The sequence below is a fragment of the Manacus candei genome, unplaced genomic scaffold (genome assembly GCF_025592945.1).
Source record: "Manacus candei isolate 608988 ecotype Guabito, Panama unplaced genomic scaffold, ASM2559294v1 h1tg000014l, whole genome shotgun sequence".
Classification (NCBI taxonomy): Eukaryota; Metazoa; Chordata; class Aves; order Passeriformes; family Pipridae; genus Manacus; species Manacus candei.
Window position 1 is genome coordinate 53,142,306 of NW_026138062.1, and position 19,016 is coordinate 53,161,321.

The following is a 19,016-nucleotide window of genomic DNA, read 5'->3' on the forward strand; positions in this document are numbered from 1 at the left end:
ACCAACTTTCTTAAACAGCCATGTGTACTGAGTGGCTTCTTTTTTGTGTTTGGTTGCAGGTTTTTTTTCCTTCCTCTTTCTCAGGATTGTTAGGAGTGAGCTTGAGATGAGCTGCCCTTGATTTGTGGTGACAGCTCATACTAACAAGGCCCTGCTTCCTCCATCACGTGGACTGTCTCAACCATACCCCTTCCTTTTGATCCCTTCAGCAGCTTTTCACTTTAGCAATGCTTGTGGTTGTTGTGTTATTATAACAATTATTATTATTCCTATTATTGTTATATAAGCAGAGATGGAAATTTCAGGACCTTACATGCAGAAAGAAACCAAAAAGGTACAGCAAAGCATGAAGGGTACCAAAAAAAGCAAACTGGAGAAAGATATGGTTTCAGAATAAAGGGCCATAGCAAAAATTTTCTCTCCATTGAATTAAAGATGATGAAAAAAAGACCCTCCAATCCTTGCAGTTTCTGAATATTCTGCTTACTCATACATCAGTCAGAGTTCTCTTGCTTCTTCCACTGCTGATCCAAGAAATATACCTGCCCCCCTAGAGGTATCTTAGGCAATATTCTGTGCTGGAACATTTATACTTTTTCTTTTCCCATGGTACCTATTCACGCTTCATCTTTGTCTCCAAAACTGTTCGTCTAAGAGTTTTTTACCCCTCAGAGTCTTCAGGCCCTTCTTCAAAGTGCGATGGGATCTTTTGGTTACACAATCACATTTTCTGTGGCAGACTGATTATGGTGTTCCTATTCTTCGGTGACTATGTGTCTGAAATCAGAATAAGAAGGGCTGGCACTGAAAAATGTCCTTTACTATAATAAGACAACCTTAACCTGAAACCTGTTTGGATAGTAATAAGAAAACCTGTTTGGACATGCAAGTATGATCTACTAATTACCAGAAGAACTGTAAGGAGATGAGACAAGAGACGGGAATTGCTTTCAGCTCAGGTTTGAAGTGCTGAGGGTGAATACCTGAAGAAGTGTCAGGATATGTAGAAAAATGTTGGAAGGATGTTCTAAATAGCAGGAACTACATGAGGAAAGGCTATTATGTAATTCTAATGAAGTTACACTTCTTCACAGATGGGAACCTGACACAAAGAATGCAAAGAACTTAAACTCCAACCATATTATTAAAAAAAAAACTGACTACAATTTTATTCATTATTCTAATATCTTCAAGTGTACTTATCAGGGTAAACAAATATCTGTTCTAATGTCTCAGGACAGAAGTCAGGATTTCATTTAAAGGACTGTAAAGAAACTTTCTCTGTGCACAGCTTTAACTATCTGTCCATTTTTTTTCTTGCTCCTTGCACTGAAGCATGTAGTAATGTCTGTTGCCAGAGACATGCTACTGAACTTATTCATTCAGGCAGTTGTTACATTACTAGAAAGAAGAGAAAAAGAGAAATACAGCAGAGACTCAAATGTTGGAGCAAATCAATACAGACTTTTAAAAGCAAGTGGACTACTTTTTAACTGAATTGAGTCATTATGAGAGCTAATGGAGGTGTGTGAGGGTAAAGGTTGTTTGACCGGGTTGCCTTGTACCTGTGAAAAGAAATGTAGCAGCCTTTTGCATCAGTTGGAATCAGAGCAGTGGGACCTGGCAATACCAAAAATCTTAGCACTGCAGAAATGAGTGCTAGACAGTCCGAAGGTTTGTGTAAGAGGCTGAATGGGGACAAGGACAGTTATGGGTAGTGTCAGGAAATTTAAGAGGGCCTGAAAGAAGATTTTCAGGTGACATGGTATGAGAAGAGGAAAAGAATTTTATGCCAAGTGTGATTATGAGATTATGAAGGGAAGTGGATGAATTACTGGAAGATGTTTGCTTTTCCAAGGAGAGCCAAAGGAATATAGTAGACTTAGTTGGCAAGAGCAGAGACACAGGCAAGGTATTTTCTTGTTCAGAACAAGAAAAGAATAAGAAGAGAGCTGTCAAAACACATACTGTGTTTTGCCAGGCTAAAACCAGCAGGTAAAGCAAGTGGAATGTAAGTGCTCATTGTCCTCTGAATGAACTACATTGTTCTTCAAAGTAATAAGCTATTTGCTTAGTTATGATGTAATTGCCAACCCTCAGCATTCACCAAAGGTCCCTAAGAATTTAACTTTTTCATTTTCTGTTCACATAGAACAACAAAAATACTCTTTTAAGGTTTAATTTTCCCCTTAGTGACATTAATGACATTTGTCAACTTAGCCATCTTCAGCAGATTTGCCCAGCTATGACTGGGAATTAATAACAATTTCTGTGGTCACTCTACAAAAAGAAGCTATTCCAGTTTCTCTCTTTACTATGCCTGATCTCTGCAGCATGAGCAGAGAAAAAATGTGCTTGTTTTCACAATTCAGGTATTAGCCACTGTTTGAATGAAGGCAGAAACCTTTTGAGCAAGAATAAATAGAAGGTACGAAGTAAAACGTGGCACCTTTTGTCCTAAAGGATTTTTTTCCTCTTTATTAAATATGAGTGGAATGCATACATAAAAAGTATTAACAATAGAGATAAGAGAAGTGAAAATAACTAATTAGCCCTTCTAAAGCACTCTTCCTCCATAGGAAGTAAAGTACAAGGTTACGACAGAAGACAATCCAAGATACTTTTAAAGTATTTTCAGGTATTTAGAGAAAGGGTCAGAGCTAAAATGAAATGTGTACAAAAGACATAGGACATTTTCAAAATAAAGATAAGATAATAAACACGTAAAGAAGGGATTTTCCATGTTGTATTCAGATTGATCTTCCTTGAAGATGAAATGTGGGAAACTGTGTGGAACAAAGCTAGGATCTTCATGTCATTTGCTTAGAATATGAGGAAAATAGGATACCTGAAGTGGTAACAAAGGAGAAACAAGAATGTGAAAGTGGTAGATTTGGGGCTACTGTTAGAGAATATAGAGGCATATTAGAGAACATTAGAGGCATAGCTGAGGTTGATCAAACTGTGTACTTGCAGAAGATTATGGGGTGAGAAGGAAGGGGAAGAAGATGCATAACTACCTGGAAAGAATCAGAAAATGGACAAGCTTGGAAGAGACCTCTGGAGAACATATTCTGCAACCCCTCTGCTTATCAGGGTCACCTCAAGCAAATTGCCCATGACCACATCCAGAACACTTTTGAACTATCACCAAGGTTGGAAAGTCAACAACAACTCTGGTTTGCCTGATCCATTGCTCTGTCACTTCCTTCCACCGGTCTGGGATCAGTTGTTCAGGAAGTTTTCAATTAACCTCGCTGTCTGCTTATCCAGCCCACACTTCATCAAGTTTGGGTTATCTGTAAGGACACTATGGGAGACAGTTCTTAAAGCCCATACTGTGTTCTCCATGAGGATATCATGGGAAACTGTGGAAGGCCTTCCTGATATCTACTGCTGTCCCCTCCTCTACCAAGCCTGAAATTTCATCCTAGAAGGTTGATCAAGCCTGAGTTTCCTTCTGAGAATCCATGCTGGCTGCTCACAATTACTTTCTTGTCCTTTGTGTGCCCAGAAAGATATCCAGGATTAGTTGTTCCATCTTCCCAGGGGTGAAGGTAAGGATTAGCTGCCTCCTTCTTCCCTTTGTTGAGAAGAGGAATGACATTTGTTTTCCACTAGTCCTCAGGTGCCTGTCACAGACACCATGATGATTCAGAGATTATCAAGAGTGGCCTCAAAATGACATCAGCCAGCTCCCCGATGGATGTATCTGACCAGGGCCCATGAAATTATATAGTTTGTGTAAATATTTAGTCACCTGATCTGGTATGAGGAAGAAGGTCTTCCTTGCTTCAGCCTTCCCCCAGGTCTGCCAGACCTGGCATTCCTAAAGGCCAGTCTTGCTGGTAAAGACTGATGTGAAGAAGATATCCTGTGTCACCAGGACCCCCGTGCCACCCAGCAGTAGGCTCACATTTTCTCTAGTCTTCCTCTAGCTACTTCTGTACCTAGAGAAACCCTTCTTGCTTTTGACCTCGGTAGCCAGATGTGATTCCAGGTAGGCTTTGGCTTTCCTAGCCATATGTCTACATGTTTGGACAGTGCCTCTCTGTTCTTCCCAGGCTACCTGTCCATGCTTCCATGCTTCTTTATCCTTCCTTTTTTGTGTTTGAGTTTAGCTAGGAAGTCCTTGTTCAAACATGCAGGCCTCCTGGCATTTTTTGCCTGAATTCCTGCTTGTTGGGATGATTTGCTTTTGCACGTGGAAGAGGTAACCCATGCATATGAACTAGCTTTTTTGGACCCACTCTTTCCTCCCGGACCGTATGCTGTGGGACTTCTCCATGCAGGGGTCACATCTGCTCTCCTGAAGTGTCTGCATGCAATATGGACTGAATGTCACATGCCAGAGATGTTCGTCGTCTACTGAGAATGGCACTTGGCTGTGCTCTGCATGAGTAGGGATCTCCATGTACGGTTACAAGAGTCTGCACTTCCTTCACCTTCCTTCCTTACCTACTCTGTTGATTGAGATAAGATTTTTAGTCCTGCAGGCATGTGTTGCTGGTCTAAGCAGGTACCACAGCCAAGGACATCACCTTTATTAGAAAACAGCTGAAACTTGTCTAACATTAGTAACTCAGGGAACGTAGCATTTTCAAGGTACTCAAACTATCTTAAATCCGCTATATCCACTGATACCGGGAAAAAATTTGTCCCACAATGTAGAAGAGTTGCAACTGACAACTCACAGAATTTAGAACCTGGGTGTTTGGAGTGCTTTACAGCTTTAACTAGGTCTATATGTGCAAGAAATTTCCATACATTTGCTATTTTATAAATAGTATACAAAAAGCATTGCTTTTTCAGTCTTAATTAGAGGTCTGATCTCACAGCATGTTTTTTCTTCTCAGTAAATAGGATAGAGTAGAGTAGAGTAGAGTAGAATAGAATAGAATAGAATAGAATAGAATAGAATAGAATAGAATAGAATAGAATAGAATAGAATAGAATAGAATAGAATAGTTGGAAGTCACCTACAATGATCATTTAATACAACTGTCCACACTGGATTGAATCAGGCCCTGTGATTTCAGCTGTCATTAGACCGGGACCTAACATGTCAATGTGTATAAACTCCATGTGAAAAGAACAAAATGAATAAAAGTGACAAATCGACATAGAGCTGGACACATTTGTGTACACAAAACAAAGCTTTGAAAGCACTTCTGTGGCAGCACAGGTAGGGTAGTTTGAATGTCTATAGATATAAAACCTTGAAATTCGTATTTCTTATTGTATTAACACTGGGACAGTAACTTTATAATACACTTCTGACGGGAAATAACTACTTAGTCCACCAACAATTACGTTCACATCTCACATCACCTTAGTATTAATATTCACATCACGTTAGTATAAAATTTTTCAATGGAGAAATCTTGATATCTCTTTTACTTGAAGTGATGGGAGAGCTCCCTGGCCAGTGTTTTGTAATTTTTGTCCTTAAAAGAGAGGCACACATATCAAAATCTGAACTCTGTCTCAGAGACGCAGATTAAAGACAACCTGCCTTGCCTTGATTCATATCTGATTTTATTTCTGAGAATTTTTACTGGCTTTTTCCTTAAGTGGTGTCTGCTTATTAGGTACATATCACTGAAATTAGTATTTTTTAATACAACAGATTACATTATCCTGGTCATCCCCACCACCAGCATCTGATTACCCTGAGTGATGGACATACCTATATAGCAGGGAGATTCTAGAAGGCTGTGGCACATGGTCAAAAGATACACTTGTGTGATTTTTTGTTATGTTTCCCAGTATGTCTAGTTCAACTAATTATAACCTGCTTATGCATGCTGCCTGTCTGAGGGGAGTGCCATTTAGCATCATTGTTCTGTTGCAGATTTTACTGTGCCTAAATGTACTATGCACAGTGCCAGCTTGAGTCTCTTTACTGCTGGCAAAAGATAGCCTGTTGATGGGTAGCTGAAAATTCATAGCACGTATTCATGTCAGAATGGATATGTTTTTTGCTAAAATGCGGGTCAAATGTTGCTAGTTGACTTTGATTATTTCTTCCAGGTAGGGGAAAAATTGGGGATCAGGAAGGAATGATAAGGACAGGAAGAATTAACTGTTGGAGGGCATAAGGAGAGGAATTGAGGGGAGATTTAACTATGCTCAATCTGCAAAATCTTCATCCAAAACTAGAAGGAAGTGGGCTCTTCCCTGACAGCGTAGCTGTGTATTTACATTTGCTCCTCTGCTGGTGTGTGCTTTATGTTAAGGGATTTAAACTTTCTGTAACATTAAAATGTAGCAGAATCTGTCTTGATCAAGTGTTAACTGACCAATTACCTCAGGTGAACTAGTTGTGCAGTCTTGTTTGAAACACAAGCAATGGTAAAAAAAATAAAAGGAGTAAGGAGAAGAGAAAGCATTTTATTGTTTATACTCTTACATTTTTGTTTCATTTACATTTTTAAATTAGTTCCCACTTACCTGAGCTGTTTGAAGACCACCTGAATTATGTTTTTCTGAATAATTTTATCTTGTTATTAAAAACATTTCTTTTATCCTTCTCACAATTAATGAGGGAAGAAAATGCTTTTCTGCAGGTTTTGCTCATTTACCGAATGTCTCTGCTTCATTCCTCACATCAAGGAAGTTTATGTTTTTTGTTTTGTAAAACCAGTGGAGTTAGGTGGCAGCTTTTCATTGGTATTCTTTTTCTGGAAAATTTAAACATTGCTGAAAATGTTGCATCCATTAGGAAAATGAGGATTCCCTAGCTGCTTTGCTTGAGATTTCTTGGCAACATGACTTTTTTGCTTTCAGAGAGAAAGCAAAACTTGAGAAGAGCTTTGTGGACAGACAGCCGACAGGCTGAAAGATCCTCTTACAATTATCCTGGAATTTTTGCTTGAAAAACTCTTCCTAAGATGCAACTCACATTCTTTTAGCTTTTGCATGAAATGGGGGAGTATGCATGTGTGTACACGTGGATTCATGGATGGTTTTGGTAGAAGTGAAATTCCGTTCTCCAGGAAGCTTCACATGCAAGTGGCTTTAACAGGCATTCATCTCCCTTCCTACTCTGAGGACATTTTTTTGAAGAGCTAACTACTTAGGAGAGGACCTGCCATTAAATAGGTGTTCTGAACCTCTGGTGTCTTCGGAACATGTGAGATAAAAAAATGAAAAGTAAAACTACTCCAGGTAGTCCCTTGTATTGTTTCTCATTGTAATCTAATCTTGGTTCCATGAACAGTATTTGAAATTGTTACTCATATTATCTTCAAGATAGAATTGTGTTTCCTGCCTACTGCTTTAATGAGTTCCAGGTTAGAGAGAATTAATGGCAATTACACAACTCTCAAAGTCTTGAACGGAACTTGAGACTTTGAGAATAATGAGTCAAAAGTTTTCTAAAATTGGTAGACGAAAGTTCTTGTTTGCTTTCTGATTCAGATTCATGCTTTTAAATCCCTCATTTATGTTTGTTATGTCCAGACCCTTGCTTTTTACATAAAGGGAAGTTGACATTTTCCCCCAGTAATTAGTATCGTTCCTTGGCTGTAAGTGCTTAATATCGTAATGCAATCAAGGGAGCTAACAACTTCATCTAGGTAGTATTCCAGGCTGGCATGTTTACCAAAAGAAAGAACGCTGGCAAACTATTTAAGAACAGACAGAAAAAACTGTGTGTGACGTTTCTACACATGCACACTTAACAGTGACCTTTAGGTGGTGGTCTCAGGCAGCAGTGATAGTTAGAAGCCCATTCAGACTGGACTTCTGTATTCCAATGCCCCACAGAAGGACTGAGAGTCTCAAATACAGTAAAAGTTTTGACATCTAGGCAACAGTCCTGACAGAGATTGGTCTGAGATTCAGGAACTGGTCTGAACACAAGGCTGCATACCAGGCTATAAAAATGAAGTGCTTTCATTCTCTGGGGTCTGCAACTGAACTGAGGCATGCTCCGAAGTCTGTTCCTTAATGTGGCAGTGGTCTCATCTGCCTCTGTCTTCTGGTTTGCAGCAATGATCTGATAGTGAAAGGCCTCTGTTGCTCCGGTAGACCATACTTGATTTTTTCTCCCAGGCAAAGAATCTGGGGGAGAAGCAGAAGGGAGGTAGTGTGCTCTGCTTCTGTTCTGACCACTATCACATTCTTTGTCCAAGTGTGATCTTAAAACAAGTCAGTAGCACTGAACATCTTCTCAGCTTGATGTAAAAATTTGTGAGTTCCAGCTACAATACAGATAATTTATCTCCTGTGCATGATCAGTTGGATGTGGATTTCTTAATTTTCTTTCTGTCCGTGTTGTCAATGACTGTATCTCCCAGCAGAATAGTATTGTGCCAGATTTCTTCTGGTTATTCTACAAAGCACTTCATAATGCAAATTATGGGAAATTAAAGGAAAAGCTGACCTAACTTATTAACTCATCATAATGAATATTCAATCATAGTTCACTGTTAAGCTTTGCAATCTCTCCTTTCTCTCTTTTATTTCAGTCCCCTCTGCAGTCCCTATGATGCATCAGGTGAGTCGTACTACCAATAGCATCACACTGTCATGGCCTCAGCCAGACCAGCCCAATGGAGTAATCCTGGATTACCAGCTACGCTACTTTGATAAGGTGAGTAGAAAGTGATACTGTGCTGATTGTTCTATAGAGAACAGAGAAATCTTCTGTCTGGGAGATGCACCCCTGGATCAGAATGAACAAGGTGGAGGAAAGAACAGAGGAGGAAAGAACAAACTGTAGCAGAATTATTACCAGAAGTAATACATGCTTCATCTGACATCAATCCATGTGCATTTCCCAACTTGGAAACATCTATGGACATTCCAAATTAAAACAAGTAGAAGACACTTGCTTAAGCTTAAAAACTGTGGCTAACAATAAGTTTAGCACCAGCTGACACAGGTAACAGCAGAAGGAACTCAATTTTCTAAATGTGTTTATTGGAATTGGACTGACTGCAAAAGTCTGTCATGTTTGTGAGGGAAGTGTTGTGTCCCCATTTATGCCTGGGCAGATGTCTCTAAGAAAATTTTTGAGGAGGAATGCACTTTTTCATTCACTAAGTGGTAAATACCAGTTACCTCTTTGTATGCTGGAATTACAGGGTGGCAAATACAGAGTTGTCCTCCATTCACATGTTTTGTGACTCCTAATCTGTCTGATTTGAGGGGAAGAGGTATGTGGGGCTATTCAGACAAGCTCCCATTTCATATTCTTGGTCTTTCACATAAATATTTTTGCAGGATTGTGTGGGGCTACTGTTTTTCTAGTGGTAAAAGGGACTGCTATTTGTGATGTCTAGCAGCTTCCTGGATACAGCATTACACGTGTTCTTACTCTGGATTCTCCTAGGAGAATACATGAGTTTGGAGTTTGTAGAAAGCAAATCACAGGACCAGGTAGTTTTCTCTCTCACTCTCGTTTAGATTGAAAGTCTTTAGCAGAGCCTAGGGAGTCTTTAGCAGAAACCCAGGCCTAAGGGAATGAAAAGCAGCAGTGAGGAATGAGTAGTGTGTGGGAAAGTAAGGTCTGGAATTGCATCTGTAGTTGGGAGGCTCTGTAACAGGTTCAGAGAATATTGGGCTGATGTGGAAACTATCATGCCCTGATGAGGAGAGCGAGCAGCGAGGGCAGAAGTTTCACATTGTTTTTTGGTCACTGACATTCACAGGCAGAAGATGAGGATAATTCATTCACCTTAACTAGTGAAACCAACATGGCCACCATATCAAGTCTGAGCCCAGGCAAGATCTATGCCTTCCAAGTACGAGCTAGAACAGCAGTGGGCTATGGCCCATACAGTGGGAAGATGTATTTCCAGACTTCAACGGGAGGTAAGTGCTACCATTTTGTAGTCAGATCTGTATATGATCATCTGTCACTTGTGTGTGTCCCTGAGTGTATTAGCTTATCCTCTGGAGGACTGCTACCAGACACTCCTGCTCAACTTGTATTTCTGTATATCTTAATTTGCATATGCAGATTTGCTCACTCAAAGAAGCTTCATGCTATCAGAGTGTATTGTTTACACTACTGCCATACTCCCCAGTCCTGTTCCTTGTTGCCTCTGTACCTCTGACCAGCAGGAGCAGAGTATGTCAGTAGAAGTCTCTTTAGGGAGATGTTGCAGTACGTAGCACTATACACTGCTGTAGTTTGATTTCCAGCTGGACATCTTACATGTGACACGGGATGTCTCGTGAGACATCTTACAGCTGAAAGCTCTGTGAAAGTCTTAAAGACAGGTGGGGCATAGGACACAAAGATAGATGGGGCATAGGCATATATGAGGAAGCTTACTTTCCAGCAGTATGGAATCAGTTTGTATGGATCAAAGGTACTCATATATGTCATCTGCAAGCTAAATTGATAGGGGACAATGGGATCAAAGTCTGGGTGTAGAGCTAGCTTATACTTAAGTGGCTAGTTAGGTGTCAGTGGACCGGGGGATGGAAAAGTGGACTCAGGAGCACTGGTTTTTCAGAAGTAGGAAGGAAGGCACTGGAGAAGCACAGTGACTGGGAACCAAAGGGCTGTTAGGGATGGAATTACGGGTGAGACACAGCTGAATAGAAGGGAAACTCTGACAATTCCTGTCCTCTGCATCTGTGTGTGTGTATGCATGTGTCTTCCGTTCTAGGGGAACGTTCGGAGATGGTGCAGGACCGACTGCCGCTTATCGTGGGGTCAGCACTCGGTGGTCTAGCCTTCTTGGTAATTGCTGCCATTGCCATCCTTGCCATCATCTTCAAGAGGTGAATTCCTTGACCTGCTCATGTGCACTTCAGACAGTGGAACTTTCTTACCCCTGCATCATAACCCCGTCCCAAGGGAAACAACCTGATCTACATTTATCCAGATGTCCTTGAGATGCCATTTTGTAATTAAGATCTGCCCCATTGTTCCTATCTGAGAAGCCTCTCTTTGGTAAACCACTCACATACTCAGCTGATATTTGGCTAGTTAGCAATATGAACACAAGGAAAGTATTTTAAAGCTGGTGCTCAAAAGGTATTTAAATGTATCACTGTAAAGAAGGAACTGTAAATTGCATTTTAGGCAAGCAAGTGGAGAATGAAACAATGTAGTGGAGAAGGAGTGCTGGAATAAGTATTCAGATCTAGTTTTTTAGAGGGTCCTAAATATCCTGTCACCAAGAACCAAGGGCTCATTTGCTGAGGAGTAAAATCTATACAACCCCTATGGTTCCATGGAACACTAACTCATAAAATATAGGTTAAAGAAAACAGACACCACTTTCCATTTTGGAAAGAATAAAGGCCATATAAGTAATTGTAGAGATAATCAGTTATAGCAAAAATAGAAGGACAAATTTTAAAGAGAAACAAGTAAGGGTTGCTGCTTTCGTAGAGATACAAAAGTAAACAATGGGGGTTTTGTTATTTGAAGAAAAGAAACAGTCATTACCTGCTCCTTGAATTTACTGAGGTTTGAACTTAATCCCCTAGATTGTCAGTAATGGATTCTGTGTCTTTTCTCTACTGTGCCTCTGCACAAGAGGGACTTTTTAGCTTTTTCTGCTGACCTAAAAAATGTATAAACTACTTAACTTCAGAAATTGACGTCTAGTTTTAATGATTTCTTTTTTGTTGTCTTCCCTTTTCCGCATTTGTTTTCTCCTTCTGTGTATATTCTCTTTTAATATTTTTCCTTCCAGAAAGAAAAAAATTATAAAATATTGTTATAATTGAATTGTTGCCTCCTTTTGTAGCTTTGAACTGTTAAAAATATTAATTCTTGTTACAGCTGGAAATGTGATATTTTGTGCACAACTCAATAAAGCATATATTTTTCTAAAAAAAATAAACTAAACCCAGAATAAGTTAATACTACCAAAACTGTGTTGGGGAAAGACATTAATGGGTATTTGTAAATATACATATAAGGAAATATCATAAAAAATTGATCCATTTATACTTAAAGGATAATGTACAGTTAATAGACAATTGTTCAGAAGAAGCAGAGATACCAAATTTCTATTTTAAATTTGTCCTCTATAAGAAAAGTAAGTTTGAAGATGCAGGAAATGAGGAACACCACTTGAAATGAGTAGTTCTTTAAAAAGTTGAACATATGTAGAGTCAAATGCTATAACTTTAACTTTTTTTTATAAAGTGTTGATACTCATTTTTCAGGCAATATGCAATGTGAAACACCTATTTTAGCTAATTGTTTTGGTTTTTTTTTTAAGATGGAAAACCATTAATATGTTAGATAATCCATAAAAAAACATTAAAGTAGACCTGACTTTCAGGTGGAACAGCAGAGTTAGGGCTCTTAGGTGTGTGCCCCCAGTAAAACCAGTTTCTTTGCACGACAGAACAGAATTTGAAGGTAGAATTGTCTGTGGTTTTGAAATTTTAGCAGAATTTTAAGAGATAAGCCTGACAAGTAAGAATAATACAGTTATCTGTTAGAATGACAGAATTAGCTATGTTCATAAGGAAAAATAACGTTTCATGATACTCTGCGTTCAGATGCTAGTTGAATCGGCAGCTAAAAGGTCTTGTGCTGAAACAGCAAAACATATGGGTTGACACAAATCCGTGCGTACAGCAGAGATACTGCAGGATAACACAGAGTTTGATTTACAGTCTCATCTAATTAATATGATGATTATAAACTAGCATGAATTGTAGATTTTTGAGGAAAAAATGAATGCTGTTGGGAACAAAGAAAGTGGCTTGAAATTGGAAAATATATTTAGAGCAAACAAAGAATAAGATGAAACTTAGAAAATAATTAGATCGTGGGGGAAAAAATGCTTGAATTGCACACATTTAAAGGGAGAATGAAATCTGAGAAATGCCTGTGTTGAGAAGGACCTATACTTACTGGAAATTAGTTGCATATATGCAATAAAGATTACAGTAATAAAGACAATACCTGTTTTGATCTGCACATGGAAAAATAACATCATGGTACAGATTTCTGTCCCTCTGGCTCTTTGTTGTTGTGTTTGGGTGCCATACTTATGAAAAGAATAGCCAATGTAAATGCTGTTAAGTGTCCAGGAGGAAAAACAATTGGGGGAAATCTATACAAATTAAGTATTAGAGTAAATGGCTCTTAGAATGTTTTCAAAGAAATTAAAAGGCATCACAGGAGATGGCTTAGATTACTATCAAAAAGAATCATTTGTTGTAATTTGATGAAATTAAAATGCAAATTTAGCCTGAATAGAAAGACAATTTCCAAGACAGTGATGTTAAACTGTAATATTTTTTTTCAGGATAGTGATGGAGGCCCTCTCATTTGTCATATCTAAAGTGGGGATGCAAACAGTGGTGTAAAAACTACCACGTAGAAAACAAGCATGTACTGGTTACCTGGAGATGGACAGGCTCTTAACACCCATCTTGTACCCCTAAATTCAAGGGTTCTCTGAGCCTTGCATTGAGAAGCCTACCCCAACATCCTGTGAGAGACTCTTGTGTGTGTTTTGACTTTACTTTCCTTTATGTCCTGCAGTAAAAGGCGAGAGACTCCATACACAGACCGCCTGCAGCAGTATATCGGTGCACGAGGTAAGTGGTTTTGAGCAACAGAAGGCAAGGGCCTGTCTCTTTTCAGGAATCATTAACACCTATATGTCTCAGGGTTTTATTCTGGTGATGTTTTGGGCTGTCTCCTCCACTGCAGGACTTGGAGTGAAGTATTATATTGATCCTTCAACCTATGAAGATCCCAATGAAGCTATTCGAGAATTTGCCAAGGAGATTGATGTGTCCCTCATCAAGATTGAGGAGGTCATTGGATCAGGTAGTGTGAGAATCTCCAGATTTTAAAGTGCCTTCTTGTTCACCTTGAGACCTGGCACACTATGGGGCTGAAATGGACCCATGGATCCATGGTACATCAAGTGTGTCAGGATTGCTAACCTTCATTTTTACCAAAATTCATCTTAACCTACTTACCCTTAGATGCTGGCTCCAAACCAGTTTTAAAATGCCCTAAAACTGAGAATTCCTCCTTTGAACCCTGAATATGCAGTCTGCAATCTTCATCAAGAACTTTACCTTAATCTGAACAGTCCTAATAACCCTATTTCCAAACAGTGCCTGAAGTCATCCACAGTAGAATGCTTTAGTACACCTGACTAAAATTCATTACTGTTTCCTTACTTGAGGTGTGTTTCTTCCCTTCCTGACAGGAGAGTTTGGAGAGGTGTGCTTTGGGCGCCTAAAACACCCAGGGAAGCGTGAATACACAGTAGCTATTAAGACCTTGAAGTCAGGTTACACAGAGGAACAGCGACGGGAGTTTCTGAGCGAGGCCAGCATCATGGGGCAATTTGAGCATCCCAATGTCATCCACCTGGAGGGTGTGGTCACCAAGAGCCGACCAGTCATGATTGTCACAGAGTTCATGGAGAATGGATCACTGGATTCCTTCCTCAGGGTACCACAACCAGAGTCTCCCACAATCGTTACCTCTTCATCTTGCTGTGTGCCAGTCTCAGATCTGATAATTTTGCCTGTTCTTCCTTTTCACTCCTATCTCTTTAAGTCCTCAATTACCCTCTTCAGGTGCAATAGAAATAATAGCAAGTTACCAGAGTAAGTGGTTTTGGGCCATCATGGTGAAAATATTTCAAAAGCTCAACTATCATATAACATTTTGTCAGTATTTTAGACTTCTCAAACTCCAATAATTAATGTAAACAGTACCAAATTGTTTATCTTTGTACACAACCTTTCAGTTGCTTATGTGCATGTTCCAGTTTGACTTTCTAGTAATGTATATAAGACTTTATTCCACAGAATATTTTCAAATTTCAACATTGTAATGAAGTAATGAATCTTGCAATTATTTTTAGACTCATAGTTTTCAATGCTTTTTCTAGTAATGAAACAAAAATGCAGGCATTTTTTTGGTATAGGTGCTTCACTTCTCTTTTTTACTGGTTCATACGCTAATTCAACCACAAATGCTTTGGTGGGTACATTTTGAAGAGTATGTGAACCTATTGTGTAGAACTGCGTAGAGCCCATTGTAAAGGTCTTAGTAAGAGCAGAATTGTCTACTGCCATTCATTTAGTCATCTTAGTGCGATTGGGCATAGGATGCTAAAGGAGAATGTGACCACAAGAGGAGAATTGCCTTCAGAAAAAGATAACTACTAGTGTCTGATTTCATTTGAGATTGATTACTTTAAGCACTTTCTTATTCGCTGTCCCTGAACCTTCAGATTTTGGCTGAAGTTAAGATTTATGTTCTCTGACTTCATAAATCCACCTTATTACCTTGCTTTTTGTTAATCTTCCCTGTTGGCTTTATGTTCTGTGATCATAAAAGCTTCTGTTTGCCTCCTCACTTGCAGCAGAAGGAGGGACAGTTCAGTGTGTTACAGCTGGTAGGAATGCTACGGGGGATTGCAGCTGGCATGCGCTACCTTTCCGACATGAACTATGTGCATCGTGACCTGGCAGCACGTAACATCTTAGTCAACAGTAACCTGGTATGCAAGGTGTCAGACTTTGGGTTGTCCCGCTTTCTGGAGGACGATGCTTCAAATCCCACCTATACTGGAGGTCTGGTGAGTTACTGCAGTGGTGTGAATTAGTCAGCAGTGCTGACAGCTGTAGTTATTTTCTGTGTTCCCCTTTGATTTGGTGTACCCTTTTTAGTCCATCTTGAGACCATAGAGAACAGTGGAGTAGAGCCTTCTGTCTCTGGGGCAATTTGTTCCAAACCAGCAAAAAACAAGGATAGCAATATCTCACTCACTTTGCCAGGTGAAGTCTTGGTGCTGTTCTTTATGGCATGATGGTGAATAGGTCAAACCTCATAGCCTGATGTAGCTGTTATCTTCCCCCATTCATTAGCTTTTTACAGGAAGGATAAAGGACTGAAAGAGAGATTGAAATCCTGTACCACCCCCCTTTGAGGAAAGAGTTCTTTTTTTCCTACAGAAAAGATAAATGGCCTAAGTATATTTATGGGCTTATAACTAACCATCAAATGAACTTATTGTCTATGAAGTTCTGGCACTTTCTACACATACTACAAAAAGGGTGGGAGTATAACAGGTGGGTTGAAGATGAAGGGGATGCAGAAGAATCAAATGCTGTAAAGTAAAGGTATGAAAGTTAGTATCATGGTATTTGTAGCAGAAAGGAGGCATGATTCTCTCTTTTCATCTAGATTTGTCAGTAAAACAAGGTTGAAACCTGGAACATGATTTGAATTTAAACCAACAATGTCGGCAAGACAGAATCAACTGGACTGTCACCCCGTGCTCAGAGTTGTGTTGTGCTGTTCCACTGATGTCATTTTCACAAATAGTCCTTATCTCACTAATGTTATGGTTGCTTTCTGTCTGCTTTCTAGGGCTGCAAAATCCCTATCCGTTGGACTGCCCCTGAAGCTATCCAGTATCGCAAGTTCACCTCCTCCAGTGATGTCTGGAGCTATGGCATTGTAATGTGGGAGGTGATGTCCTATGGTGAAAGACCTTACTGGGACATGTCCAATCAGGATGTAAGTTTTAGAAGTGGTGAGAATGTACATCCACCTCTCTATTCTATATCAGTTCAAGCAGAGAAAAATCATACACACCAACTGTCCTAGTTAGGACAGCTGAGATCAGTTCATCATGGTGGGTGTAACCCAAAACTGTATTCTATAGCCTTCCATGTCATTTCCCAGAAACTAGACTATTGTTGTCAATAGACTATTCGCACCTTCTGCCCATAGAGCCTGACTCCTCAGGCTATAAACTAGGTGTTAAGAGGCCTGTGAGATAGGAGGATGTTTCTGTCCTCACACCCTTTGTGAACTCCCCGCCCTGAGGAGAGTACCAAGCATTCCTGCCTGAACTGGAGGATATATAATCTTGGAGTTTTGGAACATTTTTCAACCCACTCGTGGGATCCAGAGGACGGCTGCATCTCATCGCTCTCAACCAGACTTAGACCACCACTGGACTGCGATCACCAGTTCTGGCCAGACTGCAGCAGCTCTCCCACCAGCAGGTTCTTCCCCTCTCCCTTTACTTTGGACTCAAACAAGACCCAAGGAACACCACTTTGTTCAGGCCCCAGGGTACTGGGTTATACATTTAGGTTTTTGTGGGTTGAGACCAATTGTTTGTTTGTATTATTGTACTTACTGTATTATTTTAATAAATTGTTATTCTGACTTATAATCTCTCCTTTGAGTTGGGTTCATTCCCCCTGCTGGTTAACTTTTAAACCAGCACACCAACTCACTGAAGGTCTTTTGTCTTTTATTTTCCCAGCCATGATAAAACCTTGTTCTTCTTTTTCTGCAGGTAATTAATGCCATTGACCAGGACTATCGCCTGCCACCACCCCCAGACTGCCCAACTGTTTTGCACCTGCTGATGCTTGACTGCTGGCAGAAGGAACGGGTTCAGAGACCCAAGTTTGAGCAGATAGTCAGTGCCCTAGATAAAATGATTCGCAAGCCATCTGCCCTGAAAGCCATTGGCACTGGGACCAGCAGGTGAGATGAGGATTAAATGCAAAATAATAGGACTTGTCTCTTGATAGGCATCATGAGGAACAGAAAACAATAAATCTTTTTTTTTTTTTTCCAACCCTCCCATCTGAGACTGGGAACAAAAAAGAAGAAAAAAAAAAGAGAAAGCAGGTTGGAAGAAATATGTATCCTGATTCATTTAATGGATGATGAGGAGTCATGAGTGCTGAATGTGACAGGAGATAAATCTCAGTGAGTTGCACTGAGGATGAATGAGTGAGGGATCTTAGGGAATGAAGGTAGGGGACAAATCTGGGTGCAGTTGCATAAGATATTCTGTGATCACACAATACTGTGTGACCACAAGAGATGATGAAGGAAAAGAAGACCTTAGCTTATGGAGAGAAGAAATTCTTCAGAAAATAATAATTAGAACTGCTGCTTGCATCCCATATTTTCCCAACTGCATTTTGCAACATGATGGAACAGGGGGCAGGAGGTCAGCAAAGGAGAAATCTCGGTGGAATAAATGGTGCCAAGGTTAGATGACTGCTGGGCTGATGACAAAATTACATCCTGCTGGCCTGGAGGGTTTTTCCCTGTGGTTATAAATCTTGTCTCTGTGGAATGCACTCCACATCTGGGGGAGGGGGAAAGTATCTAGTGATTTCTGGTTTACTAAAAGCAGCAAGTGTTATAGCTTCAGGACAGACTCAGATGATGGGGAAAAGAGTAAATACCATGTGTGAACAGTCATTTCTTTGGCCTTTTACTACTATGCTTTTATCTGATGGGTGTTGGAGCTGAAACAACACACTCATTCTCTCATAGGTTACTATCTGATCCAAGGAAAGCATTTAGGAGAGAGAGAATTAGTCACAAAGTTGAAAAGGTATAGAAGGTCTCATCTTTCTTTCTGAAACCTCATCACTGAAGCTCTTTGCCCAGCTACTAGGCCTAGACCCAGAAAGCGTGGAAAGATTATGGGCAACGAGAAGAGAGTGTGCCTGAGCGAGTATGGGCAATGGGAAGGATCAATTTCTTGGGTTGGTTGACTGTTTTTAGGCAGAAAAAGGGACACAGGTAGCCAAGAAACAGCATATCATGGTGGGACTTTATGAATCAGGGCATGAAGAACAAATGCCATTGTTCTTCATTCTGTACTCTTCAGAGGTTGTGTTCTCTTCCTCTCATATCTTTTACTTTACTAGTGTGGTCAGCTGAAGTTGATAACTTGGGTTTTTAGAACCTGCCTCTTTTGCAGACCATCTCAGCCTCTCCTGAGCAACTGTCCTCCAGATTTCCCTTCGCTCAGCAATGCCCATGAGTGGTTGGATGCTATCAAGATGGGCCGTTACAAGGAGAATTTTGACCAAGCTGGTCTGATGACGTTTGATGTCATATCACGCATGACTCTAGAGTAAGTAGTGGGACAGAGAGCAAAAGATACCAGACACTGAGTTTTCCATGCAGAAAGTGAAAGCAATCTGAGAAATGTTCAGTAAGGGCTATGTGGAGAATACATACACGTGAAAAAGGAGAAGGAAGCCAGAGCAAAGTA

The 19,016-nt window shown here is 40.0% G+C and overlaps 1 protein-coding gene across 2 annotated transcripts in view; it reads left to right on the forward strand.

Annotated features, from left to right (window-relative positions):
- Positions 1 to 19,016, forward strand: part of LOC127468013 (ephrin type-B receptor 5) — a 69,536-nt gene that overhangs the window by 48,916 nt on the left and 1,604 nt on the right. For both annotated transcript variants that reach the window (XM_051780707.1, XM_051780706.1), the window contains exons 7-16: positions 8,475 to 8,599; positions 9,660 to 9,822; positions 10,629 to 10,743; positions 13,481 to 13,536; positions 13,652 to 13,771; positions 14,163 to 14,410; positions 15,333 to 15,548; positions 16,343 to 16,492; positions 17,286 to 17,479; positions 18,720 to 18,875. In XM_051780707.1, coding sequence (XP_051636667.1) covers positions 8,475 to 8,599; positions 9,660 to 9,822; positions 10,629 to 10,743; positions 13,481 to 13,536; positions 13,652 to 13,771; positions 14,163 to 14,410; positions 15,333 to 15,548; positions 16,343 to 16,492; positions 17,286 to 17,479; positions 18,720 to 18,875 — 1,543 coding nt within the window. The remainder of the gene's footprint in view (positions 1 to 8,474; positions 8,600 to 9,659; positions 9,823 to 10,628; positions 10,744 to 13,480; positions 13,537 to 13,651; positions 13,772 to 14,162; positions 14,411 to 15,332; positions 15,549 to 16,342; positions 16,493 to 17,285; positions 17,480 to 18,719; positions 18,876 to 19,016) is intronic.